Source organism: Girardinichthys multiradiatus, chromosome 8 (assembly GCF_021462225.1).
Source record: "Girardinichthys multiradiatus isolate DD_20200921_A chromosome 8, DD_fGirMul_XY1, whole genome shotgun sequence".
In the NCBI taxonomy this organism is placed as follows: domain Eukaryota; kingdom Metazoa; phylum Chordata; class Actinopteri; order Cyprinodontiformes; family Goodeidae; genus Girardinichthys; species Girardinichthys multiradiatus.
The window spans coordinates 12,265,293-12,291,267 of NC_061801.1; the positions used below are offsets into that span (position 1 = coordinate 12,265,293).

The following is a 25,975-nucleotide window of genomic DNA, read 5'->3' on the forward strand; positions in this document are numbered from 1 at the left end:
TTTCCGTAAAGCAAAAAAAAAGAAAAAAAAGAAAGGATAAGTCAGAGGTTTAGCAATTACGGTGAAAGAAATACTTCTGAAATGTATTCTTAACAACTCCACTTTCCCACACATACTGCTGATAAAACTTGATGGCTCAGAAAATTAACATTGCACAGGTACATGAATTTGCATTGAGCTAAAGCTGCAGCATTCCCTTGTTATAGATACAAAACATTGAGAGCACAAGGATCAAAAAAGCATTTTTTTGCACAAAAAATAAATCTTGAACAGATGAGTCTGTGTGATAGATATAAATTAAGATGACTGCATGCGGTGTGGGGATGCACACTTAAGACAAATCAGAGACACTAAAAACCACAATTAGACCAAAAAGGGGTTTTTGTTTGTCATCATTTGACTTCCAGGAGTACTCGAGAGCAAATCAACAAAATCACATTGAAAAATAATACACATACAGTGTAAGAAATCTAAGAAAAAAGCTCATAAAAAAGAATTATTACACAAACATTATTACAAAAAGCTCTTTCTGTCAGAATGTGATATTTTGGACTTTGTTTTGTGGTTTTATATGTTTACTGCTTTCTGTTTTCTGAAAGTTCTGGTTTCCTTTTGCCTCCCAGTGTGTTCTCCTCTCAACCTTAGTTCCCTTGGTGTTTCTTTCCTATTTATGTACCATAATAAAATGGTTTTATTATTATTATTATTATTATTATTATTATAGTCCTCTGGTTCCTTAGCTTTGCTCTCATTTTATGTTCATGGTTTGTATTGGTTCCTTTGCACTCTCCTATTTATTAGCTTATTTTCTGTTACTCCTCTCGTCATTGTCGTTTCCTCTTTTAGTTATTTAATCCACTTTACATTCATTGTCCCTCTAAGCTTTGTTTCCTCTAGTTTATCTTTGTTCTCCAGTCCCTCCTTTATAGGTTAGCTTTAGTTATTGTTTACTTTTATTCTAGTCCTCGTTTCCTCTGCTTCATTCTCCGTTTGTTCTATCAGTGTTGCTTTAAGTTTGTTTACTTTTGTAGTCAGGGTTTCTTATGGTTTGTTTTGCTAAGTTCTTAGGTTTTTGTGTTCCCTCCAGTTTCTCAGTTTCCTTCAGTTCATGTTTATTCTTGATTCTTATGCTTCAATTTTTCTTGGTCTATAGTTTTATTTAGGTCTGCTCACTGTCTTGTCATTTAGTCCCTTTCCTCATGCTTTAGTTTTATTAGGTTCACCTGCTCCCTCTGCCTTCCTGCCTCTTGTCACACCTGTTCCCTGTTCCTTTGATTACCTGCCCTTTGTATTCCCTTTGTATATTAGTTAGTCTGGTTCATGTGTTCTTTGCTGGTTCCTCATTTCACACCCGATCACATTACCGGATTAAGCTCCGTGTTTGCTACGTTCCTGCAGTACAACTCAAGTAAGTTTAGTTTGTACTCATGCCTTGTACCTGCGGTGAGTTTTGCTTCGTTTTGCTTCGACTTGTAAATCTCTGAATAAAGCTGAAAACTGCTTCAGAATGCTGCTGCCAAGCTCTTGTCTGCGCTTCTGTCCATCCCCAAAACCCCAACGTGACACTTTTTCTACCTTTAAGACCTGCACCAAGTTCACACCAACAAGATGGTCTTGTAAAAACAGACTGATGTTATGTCTGCTTTATAACAGTCTGCTGGTGAGAAGAAACTGTATGAGCTTCATTTGCCAGTTGTCAAGCAAAACCATATTTGAAGGGACACACCTGAAGGAGCAATGGACATGCAGAATGGGCCTCAGTTTGTCCTGTCCCAAATCTTCACATGTAAATTACAATATAATATAATATAATATAATATAATATAATATAATATAATATTTCTGCATGGAGTTTGCATGTTCTGACCCTTGCGTGGGTACTCTGGCTTCCTCCAACAGTCCAGAATCATGACTGTTAGGTTAACTGGCTAATCTAGATTGGCCTTAATGTGTTGCTCTGTGATGGAATGGCAAGCGGAAAAGGGTGTGCTGGAGAAAGGGCACCACTCTTTCCTACTGAAAGAACCTGGGAACATTATTAGAGTGCAAGGCATTATGAAATCATTCAAATACTTGGATATTTTAGATAAAACTTGATTGGCTCTGCCAGAAACTGTACCTCGATTGCCATTAAGTCTATCCACATGATTATAATCTAAAACATATGGCCAGATTGAAATGGTTCAGCAGACATAAAAAATACCTTTTTCTGTGGCTATTTCAGTTCCCAGACATACATCCTAAAGAAAAGGTTTTTGAAATCTGGAGAGATTTGTGCAGACACCAATGATCAAAGATCCCTCTGCCTGTAGGCTCCAAAGTTTTAGGAGAAGACTAAGTACTGGCTTATCAGCAAAAGGGATTTGTACCAAGTATTGACAGCTGGGGAACAAGTAATTGTGCTGCTGAATGAATATAGTCATATTTAAAGTTAGCTTTTTTAGCTATGCTTCTGAAATAAATGAGGATATTATTCATAATGCTTTTTTAAAAATCTTCATCAGGGGTGCCAATAATTGTGGCCAGTCCAGTAATTCTCATCTACTGCCTTCTTTGATTAAACAAAGTTATTTAATATCTACCTTCCACTTTGTTATAGAGACGTAAAAGCAAATAAGAAGGACTCTTCTAAATCTCTGTCATTCTAATGCATCCACCTTTCTCTATGAGTCATAGAGAAGAAAACTGGGCCTCATGAGTAGGTGGGTTAAAATGGTGCCACAGAAAGGCTGAAATTGGAAAGAAGGCAGAATAGCAAATATTCAGCAGCAGTCACATATTAAAACGCAGTGTCATAACCTAGGTTTGCACTACTTATCGGGTTGAGCTCATTCATAAATTTTAAAACCAGAAATCCAAAGTCAAGGCTTGTTTGAAGAGATGGGTATTCATATCTATGGGCATATCTATGAGTATTCACATCTATAATCCCAGTTATTATGATTGTTTTAAATTCAAAGAAGGTTCTTGATAAATAAAACAGACCACCCAACAAATGCAAAAGGACATCAAGTGAAACAGAAACACCACTATGTTCTTATGTTCTTCAAAAGTATTTTTTAAAAGTCTAAGTCAAGCCTCTAATGACTTCAACAAACACCCTTCTCTTATATGTCATCCTGTCTGCCTATTACACCACATTGTTATATGTTATGAAAAATAATCTATAAGGGGCATATGTGGTTCAGGTTGATAGCGGTTCATCCTGTAACCAGAGGGCTGCCGGCTTGAATCCTTGCTTCCTCTGTCTTACAACAATAAACGTTGAGCTACAAATTGGATGCCAAGTTTAATGTTGTTAGCTAGCCATGGTTCACTACTTCCTGTGTTTGCAAAACTTTCTTGCCTTGGCTATCATTGTCATAAACAAATTGCAAGTGTTGGGGAATTAAATTCTAAGGATAATGTTGTACCTTCAGGTCCCAGCTCCACTGTCTGTTCCTACCTTCATGATGCAAATTCTGTCATGTCTATCTGCCCACTACAGTGCACTAGGACTCTTCATGAATGTCTGTCTGCAGCCCAGACCTTTGCGACAATAGTAACGTGTGAGTCCTGAATGAAACGTTAAAAACTTGTGAGTCTCTTTACTCGGGAATCATGATTTGTTATCTCTATTAAAGGGGACATATCATGCTTTTAAATTCTTCCTTTTCCTATTTCAATCATTCAGATGTGGTCTGTATAAAATGGAACTGCAATGCTTTGGTCTGAATCTGTTATTATTGTAGCTCCTCAGGCATTCATTTTACTCATTTTTTAAGCTTCCCTTTTGACCGTCTCGTTTTGCTGCGGTCTCTTTAAATGCAAATGAGGCACTTCACACCCCGCCCCCCTCCAGGCTGCGGAGCCATACAAGATTCCATTACTTTAGTTGCCCTCGATAAATATCAACAAATGTCTAAAAAACAAGAAGTATATACAAAATCGTTGCACCAACAATGTGCTACGTTTACTAATGCATGAGAACAACAGCACTAAAACTGATCCAACAAACAACAGCAATGGTTGCTTTTGCTGAGCTGCGATCATCTAAATCAGGTGTGTTAAAGCAGGGAAATGTCAGGACCTTGCAAGGACACCCCTGCCCTAGTAGGCTACATGAAAAATGTAAATTCTTAAACAATAGCAGAAAAAAGTTAAGGAATTCACAGTAGTAACAAAAGCTGTAATCCCATTACTAATGTCAGTCAGTCAGTCATTTTCTACTGCTTATTCCATAGTGGGTCGCGGGGAAGCTGGTGCCTATCTCCAGCAGTCTATGGGCGAGAGGCAGTGTACACCCTGGACACTCATTCATACACCTAAGGGCAATTTAGAGCGACCAATTAACCTAACAGACATGTCTTTGGACTGTGGGAGGAAGCCAGAGTACCTGGTGAGAACCCACGCATGCACGGGGAGAACATGCAAACTCCATGCAGAGCTTCCCCCGGCTGGGAAGCGAACTCAGGACCTTCTTGCTGCAAGGCAACAGTGCTACTAACTGTGCCACCATGCAACTAAGTTCCATGTTCATTATTAATACGTGCTTCAAAAGCACACCAGAAAGACGCGTTTTACTGATGGAACACTCCCGCTGACAGCACACATCTACAGAACAAAACCACTAGTCCATGCGAGGAATATGAGTGTGAGGTTTGATTGCTGAATGGCAGTGTTTATTATGCCTGTATTACAACATTATCTGGGAGCTTGAAGCAAGGACATTAAATGCAAAATATAATACTTATTTTGTGTTTTTCAAAGGTCAAAATCAGGTTCAGGGCTGAATTAGGGGTTGATATGCAAAGTTAACATTTGAACATATGGACACTAGGAGCAAATATGAACATTTGTGTCCGTTGTCCAAAACATTCTAACTCTAAAGGACCCCATCAGTACTTTTCTCAACAAAGTTGTGATCAATTGTTGTTTTCCTGGTGATTTAAGATCTGATTGCTGCCATTCATCTGTCGAAACCAGAAAAGCTTGTGTTATCAAATTACTGTGGACCAGGACCACTACAGGCTGAAGGCTATTAAGGGAGCCAGCAGGTCAAGCTAGAGACCCACCATGGTATAATTGGTCCCCTCAGAAACCCGCCGCATACAAACTTCACAAGCTCAAATTGTAAGATTACCCTGTGGAGAAAGGATCCCTTTGTGCAAGTTGCTTTGCATTGATTAACTCACTCAATCTCATCAGTTTCTTTAAATTTTCTAATCCCATTTCTTTCCATATACAGATTTCGAGTAAACCATACAAATCCACACAAAAAGAGGTTTACTGAGGAGATAATGTCTGAAATAAATAGAGGGTGAATGTGGACTGCCCATTGTAATTGTTTTTTTTTTTTATTACCACATTCCCTAGACTTTTTGGATTACTGCTATAAGGCTACATTTGCAAGGGAAATGTGAGCAATACTAAGATATTAAAAATCTCTAGATGCTTTAGGAGATTAGAATAAAACCATTGCTACAGCCTCAACGTGACAGTAAACAGCAGGAAAGCCTTCTGTGGAAACTATTGTTTGTCCCTTTTCTAATCAAAGTGTTGGACATACTTGATAAACAATGCATGCAAAAAAGTTGCAACAATATTTTTCTGTATAAAAGCTTGTTTTTTTGCCTCTTTCCACATTTTAATTCATAGCATGCTCATTTCAAGCTGACATTTCAATTTCAGTTGCTCTTTCATTTCAGTGTGTTGAGTGTTGTCTTGTCAGCACATGTATGCGTAGGCTGAAGACCATGACAGGCGAACAATTCCAAAAAAAAAAATAATCATCTGGGTGAAATACTGTAGATATGCAACAGTGTGATGCGCAGTTTCTCACAAACTTTAGCTGTGTTTGTTGAACTGATTGTTTTGCAAAAGTAATAGTTGAAAATAAATCAACACTTTCTCTATTAACCTGATCAGGTAAGTGTAATGTAACAGACACTTAAGAATTTACTATTCAATTCATTTCAATTCAGTTTAGTTTATTTATATAGCACCAATTCACAACACGTCTTCTCAAGGCATTTTACAAAGTCAGTTCAATCGAATCATACAGATTTCAAGTCAGGTGAAAACATTCCAATTGATCCTAATTATCAAACAGTGCAGTCGGATTCAGTTTATTATTAAAATTGGCTGAAAAATGTTTCTATCAATGGAAACCCAGCAGATTCCACTGAGTCAATGACTTGCAGCATTCACTCCTCCTGGATGAGCATGTAGCGACAGTGGACAGTCGCTTGCATTGACTTTTCAGCAATCCCTCATACTGAGCATGCATGTAATGACAGTGGAGACGAAAACTCCCTTTTAACAGTAAGACATCTCCAGCAAAACCAGGCTTAATGTGAGCGGCACAAAAGAACACAGAAGCACTGATCCAGGAGTACTTTCTATGAGAAAGAAAAGTAAAACATGTATGGTAGTAGCTCCTTTAGTGGCTTTATTTTACTGCCTTTATTGAATTTCATATACAGCATTTTCCTTATCAGAGTTTTCCAGCAGCATGTCAAAGAGTCTTTCTTTAACAAAACTTGAGTAGAATAGGCCATGTCTTTGGAATAGCCATCAGATAGGATTACTCCTACATCAGCCGGGTCTGTCCAGAAAATGTGTTTATTTCCTTTAGAACATGAACTGCAACAAATATCATATAAACCACTGGCTGAACTATTTGTAGCCAAAGTGGCTGTTCAATTTGTTTTGATGAGGTTTGGGGAGGACTGCAGAGCTGTAAAGTTAATTGGGGATGACATAATTTTGCAATATAAAAATGACATATTTCTCCTTAAAATTACGTCTGTCTAGCAAAGCACGGTCTAGTTTTTCTAAATGTGCCGTTTTCCCACTTGAAGGTAAGCATAGACTATTATAATTGTGGTGTCTGAGTACAGGGGAGAGCTTTAAGCTTGCCATCTTTTTGTATCAGTGTTGGAAACCCTTATTTTTAAGTAGCTGTGTTTGAGTTGCTCTGTTGTGTGACTATGAAAACTTCTCTAAGTCTGGCTGACAACACTCAGTTACAAAAGTGATTACAAAACAAAAACTTTATTCAGTGTGAATTATTTTTGTGGCAGCCTTTTAGGTACTTGGTAGAAAACAGAAACAGTGACAGTGTGACAGACAAGATAAAAATAATTCATAAGCATTCTGAAAATACAGAAATTGGCCTAACTATTAGTCGCAAATGATGCTGAAGTTGGTTTTCATTTTATTGCTTTATATCAGTGTTAAAGGGCAGTTTTTAAAGTGTTTCAGGCATCTGAACTGTATTTAATCACTTCTACTTTTAAATCTAAAATTCTAATAACCTGTGAGTCTACACTGAAGTAGTAGTAGTGAATAATTCTCTAAACCATTGTTAGAAATATCTAAAGTCTTTGTTCACACAAAAAATTTGTTTTTTCAATTCTTTATTGGACAAGCTAAAAATTAGAGTAGCATTTGCTAATGCAGACAACACCTAAATAGTAAAGGTGGAAAAGGCAGAGGTGGGAACTATGATGAAATACGGCTGGAGTTCAGGGCTGCTTTGCCACTAAGTAGGAAAACTCTGACACTCCTTCTGTGTGGTGGATAAAACAAAAGTATTTGGAGGTGAAAGGAAAGAGAAACATGAGAGGATTCCACATGTAGCTGCTGTGGTATAAGAAGCTTTTGCAATGAGGTGTGGGTTTTCAGAATACCACTAAAAATTGCAAAGCCTGAAGTGATGAAAGATTTTTTTTCAATAAAGATTTGGGAAAACAAAAATTATATCTCGTCACTGTCTTGTGAACTGAACACTGTACTGATGGTATGTGTAACCTGGATGTATCAGTACAACCCTAAAGTTCAAATAGACAAGGTTAGCTGCTCATACAGTGAGCATAAAATTAGCATCTTATTACCAGGGTTAAGTTAAAGCTGTTTTTTGAACCAAGTGTTTGTCCACAGTTAATTTAAAACATTAAAAGTCCTACTTATTTAATAGATTTTAGCATATATAAAAGCTGATGCGATGCCCTGTAAATGTTGATTTTATTCTAACTAGGGCTGAATCAAGATGAAATGAGGCTGAAATAGGCAAAGCTATTTATTGATTGTGCTGTCTGTGGGTTGAAACAAAAGTAGTCTTTAAATGAAAGTATCGATGAGCCGGATAGATGTTATCAGTCTTAATGACAAAGGGGAGTCCTTGGCTGAAGGGGAACCTCATCAAAGCTACACATGCATAACCATGCATCAGTGTTCAGAGACAAAAGGGAAAACATCCAGCCCTACGTGTAGATAAGGTTTTTAAATAATCCGTTCAAAACAAAGTTCATACAGAATGAAAAGGAGAGATTAAACAAAGCCTTGTCATGGTAATTTTAACTTTTTATTTTGAAATGCTTAATTCTTTATTGGTTAAAAATAGCTAAATATAAACAGGTGGGAAAAGTATAAAATTGGTGTTCTCATAGGTTCAAAATATTTGCACAAAACACAGGAAGCAGAGAAACAGCCACAAACAACAACAATGAGATATAAATCATCACTTCAGAGTGAGATTGAAAAAGAGAATGCAGAGATTTGTGAGCTACATCTGTAGTCAGACACCAGCAGGGCAACTATATTTTCAACTAACAGCATGAAGCTCAAGTAAATCAGAGATCACAACTGTGGTTAAAATCTGAAGGATTCAACTCAATTTTCACAAAATAATTCAATCCTGTTAAAACTGCCCTCACCAGATGGGTAAAGTAGCCGCTAAGAAGTGCTAGAACTGCCACAGTGATTGTTAGTAAAGACACTATTTCCCGACTGTGGCAAAAAAGGTCTGAGATGTAATGCAAAGTGCCTCTAAAATGTGACAATACACCTGACTAGCTAGAAGTTGCGCTGCTTAAGCTTTGCCTTTTTATTAAACTCATATGCAATTCACTGTTAAATATAAACCAAAACAAAGATATAAGATAGGCAAACAGCTGAAACAGAAGCTGTTGGGAATCAAACTAAACATAGGTGTGCCTTTTATCTCCTAAAGATTACCTGTTCTGTTCAACAAGAAGCAAGTTTTTCCAGCCAAACCCACAAAAATGTCTTTAATAAAAATGAGAGAAGCTACAGGGATTCCACTATCATCTTCATCCTGCTCAGTCAGGTGCAGAGAAAAGTAGCAGCAGCACCCCTGGGCTCTGCGCATTTTCAGTTTTGTCTTTGTGGTGGTGTATTATACAGTTCCAGGTTTCACAAAACATTTTTACATCTCAAAATATCATTGCCATATAATTTTGCCATACTAATAATATTTAGGTGGTTGTTTTGTCAGGCAATACATTATTTAGGGTTTTATTCAAGCAGGGCAATCACTAGAAATGCTGTGGAAGTGAATGAACCAGAAGTGAAAGTCATGATATAACATTGTAGCCGGTTGTATGTTGTAGCATCGGTTTTGTAGCCCTGTTCTAAAACAATGTTTTTACCATATGACAACAGAAAAAAAGAATATATGTCAATAGAAGGCTCTTTGATGAAAATTCAAATTTATTAAAATATTGTTTGTAAGACCACAGGAGCCAAGCAAACACAGAAATACAGCAGCCGTGACACAGTAATATCAACAATGTCCTCATTTACACATGACATGTGGTAACATCTTGAGACATTCCTGGCAGGGATTAAGTCTGAGTCATCTGAGTAGCATGGCGTGTGTGTTGTCTGTATTGGGCTAAATTGCTGTTTCACAGCATGAGAGTCTTCAGACCACTGATCTTTCAGCTGCCGTGCTGCTCCAGCGCTTCTACTGACAGCACAGCCATTTTAAATGCCACTGGTTTTGGTAATATATGCACATTTTTTTGTCATGGGGAGGTGATAGGGTTTGAAAAGTGATTATAGTAGAATTGAGTAAAAACATGAGACAATTTATTTACAATTTCTGATATGTATATGTGTGTATATATGTTTATAAATCACAGCTGTCACTAAAGTCAGTATTTGGTAACAACAGTCATGATGGAGAAACAAAGGTAGACCAAACCACATCTTTATGTCAGCAGTTTTTAACAGCAACAAGATATCATTCTCTTAATTGCTTAAGCCTACCTGAAATATGTCAAAGAGAGTATAAACTGGTTCAAATACAGCTGGCTGTATCATTCAGCGAACAGGTAGCTTTAAGGTGCATTCGATTACAACTCGTAGATTGGGTTAACTATATATTAAAATATCTCTAAAATAATTTTTAAAAAGTATTTAGAAGCAAGGTTTCATTCAAAAGTTCCTAAGAAACAACACGGAACATTTCAAGTGGTTTTGAGTGTTGTAAAGTCCATCTACCCATGCATTGCCTATAACAGCTTATCCTTTACTAATTTACAAACTCAAATCTCCACTATGTTTTACACCAGCCACTTTTAGAAATGTTACATCATATTGAACAAATCAAGATATTGTTTACTAAAATGTTTGTTACATTTCTTTTTGTATTTGATTTTGTTTGTATTCAATCTTTAGCATGGTAGTATCAGCAGTAATACACTAACAAGTAACATCTTCCTCTGGGACGAGAAGAAACTTCACTGGGCCGCTGAAGCTTGGCTCCCCTCTGTACCTTGCAAGATATTCTATTTTAAAAAATCTGAAAAGTGTGGTCTGCATTTGTATTCAGACCCCTTTACTCTGACACCCCTAAAAAATCCAATTGCCTTCAGAAGTCACCTAATTTTGAAATACAATTTATATATATTCTCTTTGCTTTAGTATATATTTGGTAGTTTCTTCAGGCACACTTTAGTTTTTGCACATATTTAAAACTGTTTCTGAATCTCTGTCAAAAAAGGAAGAAAAAAAAAATCGGAACAAAAAGTATCTTCAAGGACGTACCAAACTGCACTCTGTGTCTGAATGTATGAATGATAGAGGTTTGTTGGTTTTACAACATACAGTCACGCATGACTTCAGAGACGTATTATGTAGGTTTCATATGCCAAGCGGGACTCTTAAACCCCATCTTGTATTTCTGACACCTATAAAAGAACTAAACAGCCTTTGAGAACATATAGTACTGCAAGAAATACATCCAGGGCCATTTTATTTTTCTGTATCTTCTGTCACTGAAATCTTTTTCAGTTAGGAAGAGCTGAAAATAGGTTTTAGAATAGCAATAGAATAAATAAACTGAAGATACATTTTAATAATTAGTCTTAAATGTAACCAAGGTAGAAAAAGCAAGCATCTCCACAAAATTTTATTTGAGTGCTTTTATATTAATACTTCACTTCTTTGCATCTTCCAAAGATGCCACTGAAACTTCTGCTCACTGAAGTACATCTGCTCCACACTCCACAAATCATGGATGGTTACATTGGATTGATCTGTTTTTTTTTTATTATTATTATTTGTTTCAAGATATTTTCGCTTTTAATACTTCTTCACTTAAAAGAAATTAGCGTTCCTTAGATTTAAAATTAGGGATGCAACCTATGTTTGCATTAACATCAGTATCGACTGATGTTAGTCACTTTTTTAACATCTTGGTATTGGTCTCATGAATAAAACTGGTGTTTATTTCCATCTTTTTGCCATTTGTGAATGTGTTTAAGGAGGGAAGGGGGTTGGCTAAGTTGTGTTTGTTTAATCATGTGATAGCGATGCAGCACAGGTTTGTGGGGTGTTTCACTGTCGAAAAAGGTAGGGAAAGTTATATAATATATTATCAGTAAATATCGGTTATCAGACAAAACAGCAATGTTAATATCGGACATCGATATCGGCCCAAATTTTCATATCGCTGCATCCCTATTCAAATTATTTGACAAAACGTTTTAAATATTCAGGCCATAAGTAGTCTATGAGGTAACCACTAGTTACATACAGTGCCTTGTGAAAGTATTCGGCCCCCTTGAACTTTTCAAACTCTTGCCACATTTCAGACTTCAAACATAAAGATATAAAATTCTAATTTTTTGTGAAGAATCAACAACAAGTGGGACACAATTGTGAAGTGGAATTAAATTTATTGGATGTGTCAAACTTGTTTAACAAATAAAAAACTGAAAGGCAGGGCGTGCAATATTATTCGTCCCCCTCGCGTTAATACTTTGTAGCGCCACCCTTTGCTGCAATTACAGCTACAAGTCGCTTGGGGTATGTTTCTATCAGTTTTGCACATCGAGAGACTGAAATTCTTGCCCATTCTTCCTTGCAAAACAGCTCAAGGTCAGTGAGGTTGGATGGAGAGCGTTCATGAACAGCAGTCTTCAGCTCTTTCTACAGATTCTTGATTGGATTCAGGTCTGGACTTTGACTTGGCCATCCCAACACCTGAATACGTTTATTTGTGAACCATTCCATTGTAGATTTGGCTTTATGTTTTGGATCATTGTCTTGTTGGAAGATAAATCTCCATCCCAGTCTCAGGTCTCTTGCAGATTCCAACAGGTTTTCTTCCAGAATGGTCCTGTATTTGGCCCCATCCATCTTCCCATCAATTTTGACCATCTTCCCTGTCCCTGCTGATGAAAAGCAGACCCAAACCATGATGCTGCCACCATCATGTTTGACAGTGGGGATGGTGTGTTCAGGGTGATGAGCGGTGTTGCTTTTAGGCCAAACATATCATTTTGCATTGTGGCCAAACAGTTCGATTTTGGTTTCATCTGACCAGAGCACCTTCTTCCACATGTTTGGTGTGTCTCCCAGGTGGCTTGTGGCAAACTTTAAACGAGAGTTTTTATGGATATCTTTGAGAAATGGCTTTCTTCTTGCCACTCTTCCATAAAGGCCAGATTTGTGCAGTGAACGACTGATTGATGTCCTATGGACAGACTCTCCCACCTCAGCTGTAGATCTCTGCAGTTCATCCAGAGTGATCATGGCCTCTATGCTGCATCTCTGATCAGTCTTCTCCTTGTTCGAGATGAAAGTTTAGAGGGACGGCCGGGTCTTGGTAGATTTGCAGTGGTCTGATACTCCTTCCATTTCAATATGATTGCTTGCACAGTGCTCCTTGGGATGTTTAAAGCTTGGGAAATCTTTTTGTATCCAAATCCAGCTTTAAACTTCTCCACAACAGTATCTTGGACCTCTCTGGTGTTTTCCTTGGTCTTCATGATGCTCTCTGTGCTTTGAACAGAACCCTGAGACTATCACAGAGCAGGTGCATTTATACAGAGACTTGATTACACACAGGTGGAGTCTATTTATCATCATCAGTCATTTGGGACAACATTGGATCATTCAGAGATCCTCACTGAACTTCTGGAGTGAGTTTGCTGCACTGAAAGTAAAGGGGCCGCATAATATTGCACGCCTCACTTTTCAGTTTTTATTTGTTAAAAAAGTTTGACACATCCAATAAATTTCATTCCACCTCATGATTGTGTCCCACTTGTTGATTCTTCACAAAAAAAAATATTTTATATCTTTATGTTTGAAGCCTGAAATGTGGCAAAAGGTTGAAAAGTTGAAAACCTCTTGATTCTTGTCGAGGAGAACCTGAGATCTTGACTTAGTCCGTTCCTTGGTGGGGGGTAGAGGACGAGGGGCTCCGGGTGGAGGGAAACAATTGACTAGTTTGTCTGAGGGTGGACAGGGTTTGCAGATGCATGGAGTCGGTAGGTGAAAGCCAGGAAGCCGCCAGCTTGGTTGCAATCCAGAGAGGTTCACAGAAAGGTTTGGTCTCTGTCCTAGAGCAGAGAATCACTTAGAATCCAAAGCCAAACAGGAATGGTCTCAGAGTCAAAGCTTGGCCTTTTGAAGGAGGACACATGCAAGTTAGACTTAAACCAGAGACTTAGTATTTGGTCTTGGCATGAGCTTTACCACAAAGGGCTAATACTCCAGCGATGAGGTGCTGGCTGCTCTCCGTTTAAATACACCATCCATCATTAGAAGATGTGGAACACCTGTCACCTAACACCCGTGATCTCCAGCACCATCTATGGACCAAGCACAGTAAGCAGCAGGCAAACACAATGCTCTCCCAGATCCCAAAAACTAAAAGCATGTGGCTTTTCTGGAGGGTTACAAGAGTCCACTATTTTTTAAAGTCAGAAACCGTCATGTTTGGTTTTTGAAAGGACTCAAATGCAGGCAGAGCAGTGAGGCAGAATGATGAGGTCAGGTATCTTAAATCAATGAATAAAAACTTACAATGTTGGTACGGAAGAAACAGGACAAGAATGGGCATGGCAGAAACAGGCAGCCAAGCAGAGTGACGGGGAACATGCAGTCAGCAGAAGAAACCAGCGAATATCAGAAAGAAACAGAGAGCATATATAGTGAGGCAGGGAAGAAAAATGAAATTTGAACCAGAAGAGCTAATCAGGGAAAATGTGGAGCAGCTGAGGCAGAGAGAAGGTAGAGCAGCTGAAGGAGAGACTGTAATTAACCATAGCAGAGCAGAAAGAGACAAGCAAAAAAATCCAGGTAAAATATCCAATAGACCTCTAACAGAAAATACCCCAAGATAAATAAAGAAAACCTAACAAAATAGAACAAAGAGAAATAAGCTTAAAGCAAGACCCAAAGAACAAAATAAACGGCAAAGAATTGTCAAAATACATACAACAGAAAATAAAAACTCAACACCTTAGGATGATGAGCAAAACCTTATGAGAAGTAACAATTACTCTCTTTATTGTCAACTATGAAATTCATACAAATGCTTATCTACAAAAAATCACTATGTAAAAACTCCAGGTTGAAAACAAAATATTAAGTTCGTGCCATAATTGACATGAATGGTGAAAAAATTTGTGTTGCATCAGTTTTACATGGAAGAAGATTGATTTTAACAATATAATTCCGTTAGAGTTATTCTTACTACTGGGTGTTAAAACACTGCCAAACACACCAAACATAAAAATACCCATTCACAAACTCCAAACCACTCCTTAGATTCTATGTCATTAAATATGTATTTGCTTTTGATTACTCCTGAAATCAATTCATCAGGGAGAGCAGTGACAGGTCCTCGCAATTACTGACAAAATGCTGTGGCAGTTACTGATAACATGAGCTACTTAAGAATTCTGCACTGTAACCTTCCTATTCGTCTTTCGCTCTCCCTGTGCTTTTTCTCCCCTCCACACCAAGCTCTTCTTTCGTCTTTACTCAGGTGAGTTGAGAAATGATACACGACCCAAGCATTTGTCATAGCTACAATCCACCGAAACTAAATTACATTGAAAGAAATTGCGAGAGAAGAGTGGGCAACGAGAAAGGATGAAGGGATGGGGCATTTATGAAATAATTGCACTTTAGAGGGAAAAACAGTGCAACATTGCTACAAACTGTAAGCTCTGAAAGAAAGAAACACACAAACACACAAAAAAACAAAGAAAGAAAGAAAGAAGTGAGTGGAGAGCATTTAGCATTTAGCATTGAGGTGAACAGTGCATGGTTTGAATATAACATTTGTGGCAATGCCCTTAAGTTGGCCAGACAACTTTGTTTTCTGGCCATTGAAGAGTGCATTTGGGATTGGCAGTTATCTCCAAGGCTTTGCTTTCAGTGGTATGAAAAAACACATAACAGCAATGCTAGGTCTTACTGAAGAGAAAGCCTTAAGGCTGAAGAGAAGAGGCTGCAGATAATTCTGCAAGAGGTAACACAAGTGGCACCACTAGACACCCTGTCACTGTACGCCTGGACATATGGAACATAAAAAACTATCAATGTATAATATGATGCCTACATACAAACACACAGCATGTATAAATGATGAGGAACGGTTAAAATATAATCTCTAGACAAGTATATATGTGTATAGACATACATAACTCACCATCCATTTAATAGCTCTGCATCAGCTAATGTAAAAATCTAGCATCCCTTGTTTGATGCAGTCCAGAGTGTGGCTTTGAGAAAACCCACCTTCACCTTTGTCTTACAATTGAGTTCATAAAAATGCCTTTTCTTTCTCTTTTCCTTAAGTACCAGTAAAGCAAATATAATACTTGTATTATGCTAGAGTGGAAGGTAAGCTTCTCTGATATGACAGTTTTGGAACACACCTTCTCCCTTTTAGAGAAGGTGTGTTCCACCTTCTCTAAAAACTTTGATGAAAAACTTTGATGAAATCAAATTTTCAAACCCAATTCCTCATTTTAACTTTTGACTGGAAGTGTAAAAGAAAGAACTGGTCAAAGAAGAAAGCAGACAATATTGCCTTTCATTTACATGATGACTTTATCACTATCTCACTGCAAGCTTTTATGAATGGATGTAGATCTAAATTTAGGCCAATATTTTTATTTTTGATAAACAACAAATATACTACGTCAAATCAATTTAAGGTACTAAAACTGAAAACGGAAGACTGTCAGCCATTCAAATATTTATGACTAAAACCAGGGTATGTTTTTAATGGAGAGAACAAAGGAATGCCAGGATAATGACTTATTCCTCTCAAGGGGCTAAAGATAATGTATTGATAGAATCAAGACTCACCATACCATGTACAAAGAAACGATAGCCATCTTTTACTATTATGACTTTGTTCTTTAATGTATGCCACAATATTTTATTACCATATTTATGTTCTCTTACAGTTATTGTTGTATGTTAAGGTTCACCAGTCAGGTTTGAAAATGTTTTGCTTTAAAGTGCATTTCTATAAACAGTACCTCCTTCCCCATCTAGCTGGTATTGAGCTTGGTTTCTTTAGAATGTTCAGAAGAAATGATGGGAGAGGGTCTTGATGGGTTCGAATAAAGAAATGGGTTCCCTTTAAATTATGCAATAGTGAGGTGGGCAATGTGACCACCACAACACCACTGTGGATACCATCGCGACTCTGCCACTGAATTCATATCATGTGAAATGTCAGTTGAATCAAAGCCGAAGCTTGAGCAAGATTCTGACAGTCATTTTTTAGATAAATAAAACATGTCAGAAATGACTCTATTGCCCTTTATCCTGCATTCTCTGGCTCCCTTCTTGCCTCTCTGTAGTTTTGTTTTATTTTTTACTTCAGCCCTGCCAGACTATGGTGCCTTTCTACCAGCATGTTCTCTGGTATACATGTGCTGCCATGTGAATCCTCAACAAAGAGCTTGTTGAATCATTTTATTCGAAGAGTGAAATGAAATTTTGTGTCTGGAATTTGGAGCACTGCTGTGCTGTTGTGACAAGCTCAATTTGCAATGCATGACATTTTAGTTACACAAGGGCTGACCATGATCTAAGGTTAATTTGGGACCCATGAGGAAGGACAGCAAACTGCTGCTTCTCCTCCAGCTGCTTTGCATGTGGAGAGATGCTGGTGTCTTGCTCTGGGAAAAAAATCAACATGCAGCTCTTCAATACCTAAATAACTTTTGGATATTTTCTGTTTTTCAAAACAATCATGTTATAAATACTGTTATATAAATACCAATTTAAAATATGTATACTGTAAGAATCCCGTATGGGCCCATCTCTAATGGGAGCTACTACAAAGCTGAAAAACTCACTGTGGCATTTGCATGGCTTTGTGATAAATTGTTTATAGTTTTTGGACAACAAAAAATGCTCTGGGAACAGAAACAAAAAAACCTACTTTTTTTTTTTTTTGGTCCATTAAATAATTCCTGGTACCCTGCGGAGTTGTTGATCTGAAGCAAAAAAAAAACTATCACTGTTATAGTTTAAGATTTTGCAAACATGCTATTTGAACTTGTTCAACAACGATTGACAACGACTTGACAAAATGTGCAATTATGCCAAACAAGATAAAATACAATTCTTGTCTTTCTTTTGCAAGAACTAACCATCCTTACAAATACAACAAGGGTGTTTGATGGGTAACAACAAACAACTTTATTTTCATTCAAGTAAGGCTGAAACAAGCTACTCAAATGGCTTGATCACTAAAAATCCTTAATGCTTTGTTTGTTTTATATAACTGGATACTGTTAAGCGGTCAGGTGTTTCACAGGGGACAGTTAAGGCAGTTGCAAAACATGCTTCTTCTTATATTATGTAGGATGAAAAAGGCAGGAGATATTAAGAGGGAAAATCAGAAAAAATTACCTCAAATGCCCGAAGTTTGGGGCTCTATCAAACGAAAAAGAAGGGACCATTCCCTACAGTAAACAGACATAGCTCAGTACAGTAGTGCAATGTCAACAAGACTTTATGTTTGCAAATGGATGCATTCTTGAAAGTCTCACATACGCAATCGATCTTTACTATCAGAGCAACAGCCAGATGTGACATACTGAATCATCACGCACAAACAGGAACACATACATGACTTCAAAGAAAAGAAAAACATCATATAAGGATGTGTAATAACATGCCTGTTGCACTCAAGCACGACAAACAGACAGACAGAATTTTAGACCATTTTGTTTCCCCCACATTCCTGTTGGAGACTCCGATATTTCATGGGAATAGAAAGAAACCTTGAACATGCTTTTGCAGACATTAAAACAACTCACCTCTGGATAAAGGTATTCAAGACCAAAGTAACTGATTACTTTATCAATGGAAAGAAAATATGAAAAGAGTTTCTAATGCATCAAAAATAAATTATAAAATTGACTGAGATAGTGATGTAAGTATGCAAACCTCATATGGTGGATAAGGGAGGCACAGTTCTCATTGTATATTAATGTAAGGGGGCTTGAGATATATATGTATATATATACAATTAGGGCTGCATGGTGGTGCAGTTGGTAGCACTGTTGCCTTGCAGCAAGAAGGTCTTGGGTTCAATTCCTGTCTGGGGGTCTTTCTGCATGGAGTTTGCATGTTCTCCCCATGCATGCGTGGGTTCTCACCGGGTACTCCGGCTTCCTCCCACTGTCCAAAAACATGCCTGTTAGGTTAATTGATCACTCAAAATTGCCCTTAGGTGTATGAATGAGTGTGTGCATGGTTGTTTGTGTGTTGCCCTACGATGGACTGGCAACCTCTCCAGGGTGTACCATGCCTCTCGCCCATAGACTGCTGGAGATAGGCACCAGCTTCCCTGTGACCACTATGGAATAAGCGGTAGAAAATGACTGACTGACTGTATACAATTATGCTTGATTATTTTTATTTTATATTTGATAGCTAATTCTGTACACCAAAGCTATGGTCTGAGTTGCACAACTTAAATTGCAACTTACATGGCATTGTTGTGCCACGGTGTGAGACAAGTGCATGAGAGATTAAACATTACAAAGTTCAACACTGAAAGGAACAGCCACCTCTACTTCTTTGCTGTTCAGTTTTTAGTTACAAACTTTTGCCAACAATGCAAAACATGATGGATTCTTTAAATGACAAATAAAGTACGCATCAGAAACCAATACCCTCTGGGGACCTTTATAAGATTTCCACTGTTCTAAAAGCAATAGAAAGGTATGTAATTATGTTATTCCACAAATGAATGTGCCATTGTTGCATTTCAGCACAGCGTGAGTATGATATCCAAGTTGTTCTATCATTTACAGTAGGATTATTTCCTCTCCCACACTTCCTCTTACTGTGTCTGGGTATCTGATACTGCTGAGTGGAGCAGCAGGGAAGACAGGTTAGGCGACAACAACAACACTTATAGGCTGGTAAAATGTGTTCGGTAAATGAAAGAGCAATAAAGGCTCCCGACAAGTGCTAATCCTCCTAACACCCAAAACGGATCTAAGAAGGTCTGAAAGCCTGCCAGAATGTCTGAATGTGGTCACAGTGGTAGATATACTAAAACACCTCTTCTAGTGTCAGAAGAACGGATCTTTGTCAGAACACCAGTAGCTTACACCCACAAACTGTTAACGCTCCAGTTCCAACACAGAAGAAACAACTTGGGGGAAATGCTGAGTTACATTTTGTCACAAACATGTTTAGAGCAACAGACTCAATGTCAGTGCTAAATATATTGTTGTTAAACCTAAATTAGCCAATACGACTAGCATGGTTGAAGTGATAAATGAGGAACACACATGCATTGACAAAAAAATAAATACAATCATAATTTAAGTCCATTAAAACATGTTTTCTAATATGCATATTTGTGTTAAAGAGTAGAGAATATTACAATATATTGCACATTGATAAATAAATTAGAACAAATTCTAATGAAAATAAGTAATGAAGAAAGTAAATAAAAAGAGCCTAAAATACAAAGTGATATCAATATTCATTGGAACATAATTGTTTTTTCAGATATTGGTAATTTCCATAAAAGAACCTGAATGAAATATCTAACATGAAGACCTTCCTAAAACTGTAGAGAACTCAATATATATGTAGTTACAGATTTAAAATCTTTATTTCAACCATAACTCAGACCTGCTTTGAAATTCTTATATTTCTTTGTCCTTAGAGTGCTTTTTCCTTCCTGCGCCCTTTCATGTTTGCATAATGTATTTGACTGCTGACATCTATATTATTGAAAAACATAAATATTTATTACAAAAGCCTGAGTAAGAGCCATTGCCAGCCAACAAAATGCACCTATGCAGCTTATATAAACTGCATCCTCAAACACAGGAGCACATTTTACTTTCATGCAGTCGCAGCACTGTTTTCCTGCCAGGCGCTGTTCACTCCTTCTGAACATCAGCAACATTTCACTCGTGTAATATAGCCACTGTTGAGATGCTGCAAATTGTAATTCCAAACCGGTGCTTTTTTATTTTATTTTTTATCTCTGTATCAACAACAAAGCCCTCCTGATCCTCGCATGAAAAGTTATCCTTAAGATACTTATGCTTAATCTAATATGTATGCTATGCAGATTTCCAAGTCAAATCTAATTTAAAAACTTGGGATACAAAAAAAAAAAAAAAGATGAAAACCTCAGGGCTACTTAACTAATTGACTTGCAAATGCCTCTTTGTTACATTGTAATACAAGCTAAATGGAAGTCAATAGGTCAGCATGGATTCACCCGGAAACACGGACTTTATTATCATCTATTCTGTGACCAAGATTTGTAAACTGTTCATAACATCTGATTATCATGTTTTCGTTTTTGGGACAATTTGGCCCGCAATTATCTTCCTCTATAAGCTTACAGTAGAACAATGTCTCATGTGTGAAACAGCTGTCCATGCTTTTGGATACATGTGAACCTCCTGAATTGTACAACCTTTCCTCACTAAATTCGTCACAATGACCTGTCATGTAAAAATAACGTAAAACAAACACCACACTAAAGCGTTGGTGTGGCCTATTCTTCTTTCGCTAATATGTAATTATTTAAATGACCAGTTTGAACGTAACATAACAGGAGCAGAATTCATTTAACTTCAATTCTATGTACTCTACTCACCTAACCTTCTCTTAAACGTCAATTAAATCTAATTAAACACTGAGCCACGTCACTGTTAAGCACCAATAATAAAAAACTTGCCGTCATTAAAATACCTTCCATGAATGCGTCTTGCTTTTTATGGAGGACATGCACATGAGAAAGCGGAAAATTACTTTTTACCTTCCAAAGCAACTGCAACCAGCGCCAAAAGAAGCATTACCTCCTTTTGCACACCTTTGTGTCGAGTTTACTGTCGGAGACTTCGAGCTCATTAAAGTGTTTGGCTTACCTCGAGCTAAAGTGACCGGGACTTGTAAACCAAGGAGCACGAGGATGGGAAAACTCCAGCAGCATCCTCCGGAAAACTGTCCCATCACTGCTCTGCTTGTCTCCCTCCCCGTCGGGTCTGGGGCCACCTGCCGCGGGTCTCGAGCATTTGTCGGCTCCTACACACCCCACGTTTTTAAACCCGTTTTCGTGTCCCGGCGGGTTGCTTGCTGGTAAGCATAGTCAGGTGCTGAGGTGTGGAGCCATGAGGCTATGAAGCTCACCTCGCGGAATCGTAGTGCGGTGACTGGGAAAGACAAGGAAAAGAAAGAAAGTGATGCTGCGCTTTGAAGCTGCCGACACTCGGCTGCGCGAGAGTGGAATAATCACTGAGCGCGCGGCAGCCAGCAGCAGCAGCAGAGGCTTTTTGGGGTTTTCGGAGGAAGAGGAGGAGAGAGTGGATGAGTGAGGAGGAGAGAGAGGATGGACGTGTTGAGATATAAAATGTGTGGATAAGCTCACGTGCTTTCGTTTGTTTGTCGTGAGCAGATACAAGCAATCACATCATTTTAATTATTTCTTACTACATCCAAGCCTTGTTTTAAAGACATCAGTGCGGTGACCGATATCGAAGCGGGTGTCTTGGGGGGCTCTTGCAAATGGCTTTTGAAATTGCGTTTTTACTAATTAATGACTATCTGCAGCCTTTGAGCATATGGCTTCTGATTGGTGTCCTTTTGCCAATTAAGCGTGCATTATCTCAGTTTAACGAGGCTATGGAGCAAGATAATTCCTTTTACACTGTAATGATTAGAGCCACTATTTCTCTTTTGTATTGCAAATTATTAAATATTCTTTTCTTAAGCAGAACCTTAAAGCCAGGGCCGGACCGAGGTTGTATTAGGGCCTATAGGGCTGCTTCAAGTCAATGACAATTAGTGGCAATTTCTGAGAGATGAACAGGAGAGGCAAAGTTTAATGTTATGCTTACAAGTAATCAAAGAAAAAAAGCTATTACTACATGAAAACGCATGGGTGCATGGAAATCTGACCCCACATCAGGTTACATAAATTAATAGTGTTGAAATATGATTCTTTTCATACAGACCCATTCAATAAATTAAGATATTGTTGAAAAGTACAAGCCTTTATTTCTGTTAATTTTGATCAATTTAAATGAAAACATGATATTTAAGATTGGAATGTTACATCAGACCAATAAAAAAAACATTTTCATACAGAAATTAGCTCTCCTCCCCACTGACCAGGAGAACCCACAGTAAACCCTTTCTAGAGGTCCTGCTGGTTTCACAAATCAGAGCTGATCAATGGAAAATTGGCTGATTCTGATGATTAATTGATTGATTGATTGATTGATTGATTGATTGATTGATTGATTGATTGATACGCCGCTATTATTTGAATTACACAGATTTCAACAGTATTTCTGGTAAAACTAAGAAGTTTTTACACAAATAGATAAAATGTTTTTGCAAATTACAAACTCAGTTTCAAAGCATCTGTAATCAGTGTATACTAATTCAGTCAGTGTTCGCAAGTCTATACATTTTGCTTTTCAATTTGAAGGTGGTCCTAATGCCAAGAAAAGGTCTAAAAATCCAACACCAACTTCAACCCAACCCCCAGTCACAACACAGGGGGGTGCCTACTCCCTTTTAACTGGACATGTAAATAAACTGGAAAACGGTCAGATTTTTATTTTTTTTTCTTTGCTTTGTGGTGTCCGCCAGGCCATCCAATCCCGAGCCCTATCACCAATTCTAGAAATTGCCATTTTTTTCTGATCATTATGCATTTTTCTTAAATTCTTTATAATTATTTATACATCGCAGCAATATCAACTATATTTAGCTTCTGTTTGTATATTAATTTTGTATGTTTTATCGTTATATATTTAAAGAGGTATTAGCATCCAAATTACATTTTAATGTTAGCAGAGGAGAAGCTCATGTTGCCACTGTTCTAGTTTGTGTAGGATCTCTGCTCCTCCCCTTCTGGTTGGTTCTGGCAGCTCATTGTCTGCAGCTGCAATGCATTCTCCTAATGAGCTCATGGGCTTCTTAAGGTAGCTGCTGATACAGACCTTTGCTGGAACATAACCTCAGTTATGTGGACTCCTGTCTGTCTGCCTATCCGTCTGCCTGCCTGTCTGCCTGTCGACCTGCCTTTCTGCCTACCTGCCTGCCAACATCTGGTAATACTCCTTCTTAAGGACTGCAATGTAAATATTCTCATCACCAGTACTCTCTCTCTCTCCTTGGATTCCTGGGTTTACCTCCTCCTCCTCTGGCTTCTGGACAACTCCAACTCAAGATTCCTTAAACAAAGTCTACAGTAGAAATAAACCTCATTTACCGTCTTATCCTGTGTGCTGAGTCTGTTTCATCCTCTGGTTTTGTTCTAATTCGACTATCTAAGCAATTCATGATAGTATGTTTCAGCCCACTAATAAGTCGAAGAACAATTCAGATGATGAACAGACTTCCTTAAAGGAACGCCTACAATCTACTGAAACCATGCTTCAACAGCTACTGCAACAACAAAGGACTACGGATTCTCATCTCACGGAACTTGGTGGTATGGTTCATGCTTTAAGCAAAATCATAACCAAACTCTCACCTGCCTCTTCCAATCCTCCAGTTCATTTAGAGAATCCTCAGCCACCCACAATTCTATCTTCTGGGATCCGAGAGCCTGACTTCCGTCCGTCTGAACTGTTTGAGGGTAATCCTAATAACTTTGGTGGTTTTTCTCTCCAGTGTGAATTAGCATTTAGTCGTTCCCCCTCCCTTTTCCCTACTGCTGCCTCCAAGATTACGTATATTGTTACCTCGCTAAAGGGATCTGCTCTGCGCTGGGCGCACGCCTATTTGGCATCTAACCCTGTTGAGTCTCTTAGTTATGCCATTTTTTTCAGTCACTTCAAGAGAGCCTTCAATCAACCACTCCAGCAGGAGGCAGCGGCTAAGAAGATACTCACCCTCAAACAGGGAAGGAGAGCGTTGGCGGAGTTCGCCATCAAGTTCCGGGTGGCAGCACAGGAAGTGGGTTGGGATGAAGCGGCACTCAAGGGTATTTTTGTTAATTCCCTTGCAGATCAAGTAAAGGACCAGTTGGTTTTGAGAGATGAACCCGAAAGACTGGATGAATTAATCAACCTATTGATCCGCATTGACAACCGTCTAAGAGAGACAAACAGAAAGGAACTACAATTCACAGTGGCAGCACTCTCTGGCGCCTCGAACCACTTTCCTCGACGCACCCACTTCCTCTTCAGAGGGATCTGCGGAACCGGAGCCGATGCAGATTGGTCACACTCGACTCTCCCCAGAGGAACGACAACGCCGCTTTGAGGGTGGTCTTTGCCTATATTGTGGACAAGGAGGACATTTTATCACAAGATGCCCCAAGAAGGGAAAAGAAAGGGCTCGTCAATAGGTCAGGGGACTTTGATGAGCATATCCCATTCTTCCCCTGTCTCTCGTCTGTGTTTTCCGGTCACTATTATTGTTGGCCAAGAGAAGTTTCCTGTTGACGCTTTTATTGATTCTGGTGCTGAACAGAATCGTATTTCCTCAGATCTGGTTGATAAACTTCAAATACCCTCTCAGCCTCTCAACAATTTCCTTTCTGTCACTGGCATTACTGGTCAAACCATGTCTCAAGTGAGATTTAAAGTGTCTCAGCTTCACATCATCACCTCTGGTAACCATCATGAATGGGGTGAGTTCTTTGTTGTTTCTTCCATCTCTCCACAATTAGTTTTGGGGTTTCCCTGGTTGCAGAAACATAATCCTGTTATTAATTGGGAGAAGGGCAGAGTAGAGAGATGGATTAATCTCTGTCTCCAGAACTGCTTAAAAACTGCTGTCTCTCACTCTATCAAACAACTCAAACCTTCTGAGCCTGTTGATCTGTCCAAAGTTCCACCTGAATACCACAATCTCGCACCTGTGTTTAGCAAACAAGGGGCTCTTTCTTTACCTCTGCATCGCCCCATGACTGCCCTATTGATCTCCTCCCAGGCGCTCCGCTACCATCCAGCAGACTCTTTAAACTCTCCGGACCCGAGAGAAAGGTCATGAAAGAGTACATTGAGGATTCTTTAGCATCTGGGATCATTCGTCCGTCTACCTCCCCTGTTGGCGACGGATTCTTCTTCGTGGGTAAGAAGGACGGCACATTAAGACCTTGTATGGATTATAGAGGATTGAATCAAATAACTATTAAAAATAAATACCCACTACCACTTATTGATTCCATACATGAACAATTACATTCTGCCAAGATCTTCACTAAACTCGACCTGCGCAATGCTTACCATTTGGTCCGGATCCGAGAGGGTGATGAGTGGAAAACGGCTTTCAAAACCCCCCTGGGACATTTTGAATATTTGGTTATGCCTTTTGGGTTGACTAATGCCCCCGCTGTTTTCCAGGCTCTTATTAATGATGTTCTTCGTGACTTTCTCAACCTCTTTGTTTTCGTTTATCTGGATGACAT

At 38.5% G+C, this 25,975-nt stretch overlaps 1 protein-coding gene across 2 annotated transcripts in view; it reads right to left on the bottom strand.

Annotated features, from left to right (window-relative positions):
* LOC124872695 (netrin receptor UNC5D-like) overlaps positions 1 to 21,885 on the bottom strand; it is a 316,030-nt gene extending 294,145 nt beyond the window's left edge. For both annotated transcript variants that reach the window (XR_007039348.1, XM_047372961.1), the window contains exon 1: positions 21,474 to 21,885. Coding sequence is in view for 1 of the 2 variants with exons in the window: in XM_047372961.1 (XP_047228917.1) it covers positions 21,474 to 21,558 (85 nt within the window). In the remaining variant the exon portion in view is untranslated. The remainder of the gene's footprint in view (positions 1 to 21,473) is intronic.
* Positions 21,886 to 25,975: the final 4,090 nt, after the last annotated feature.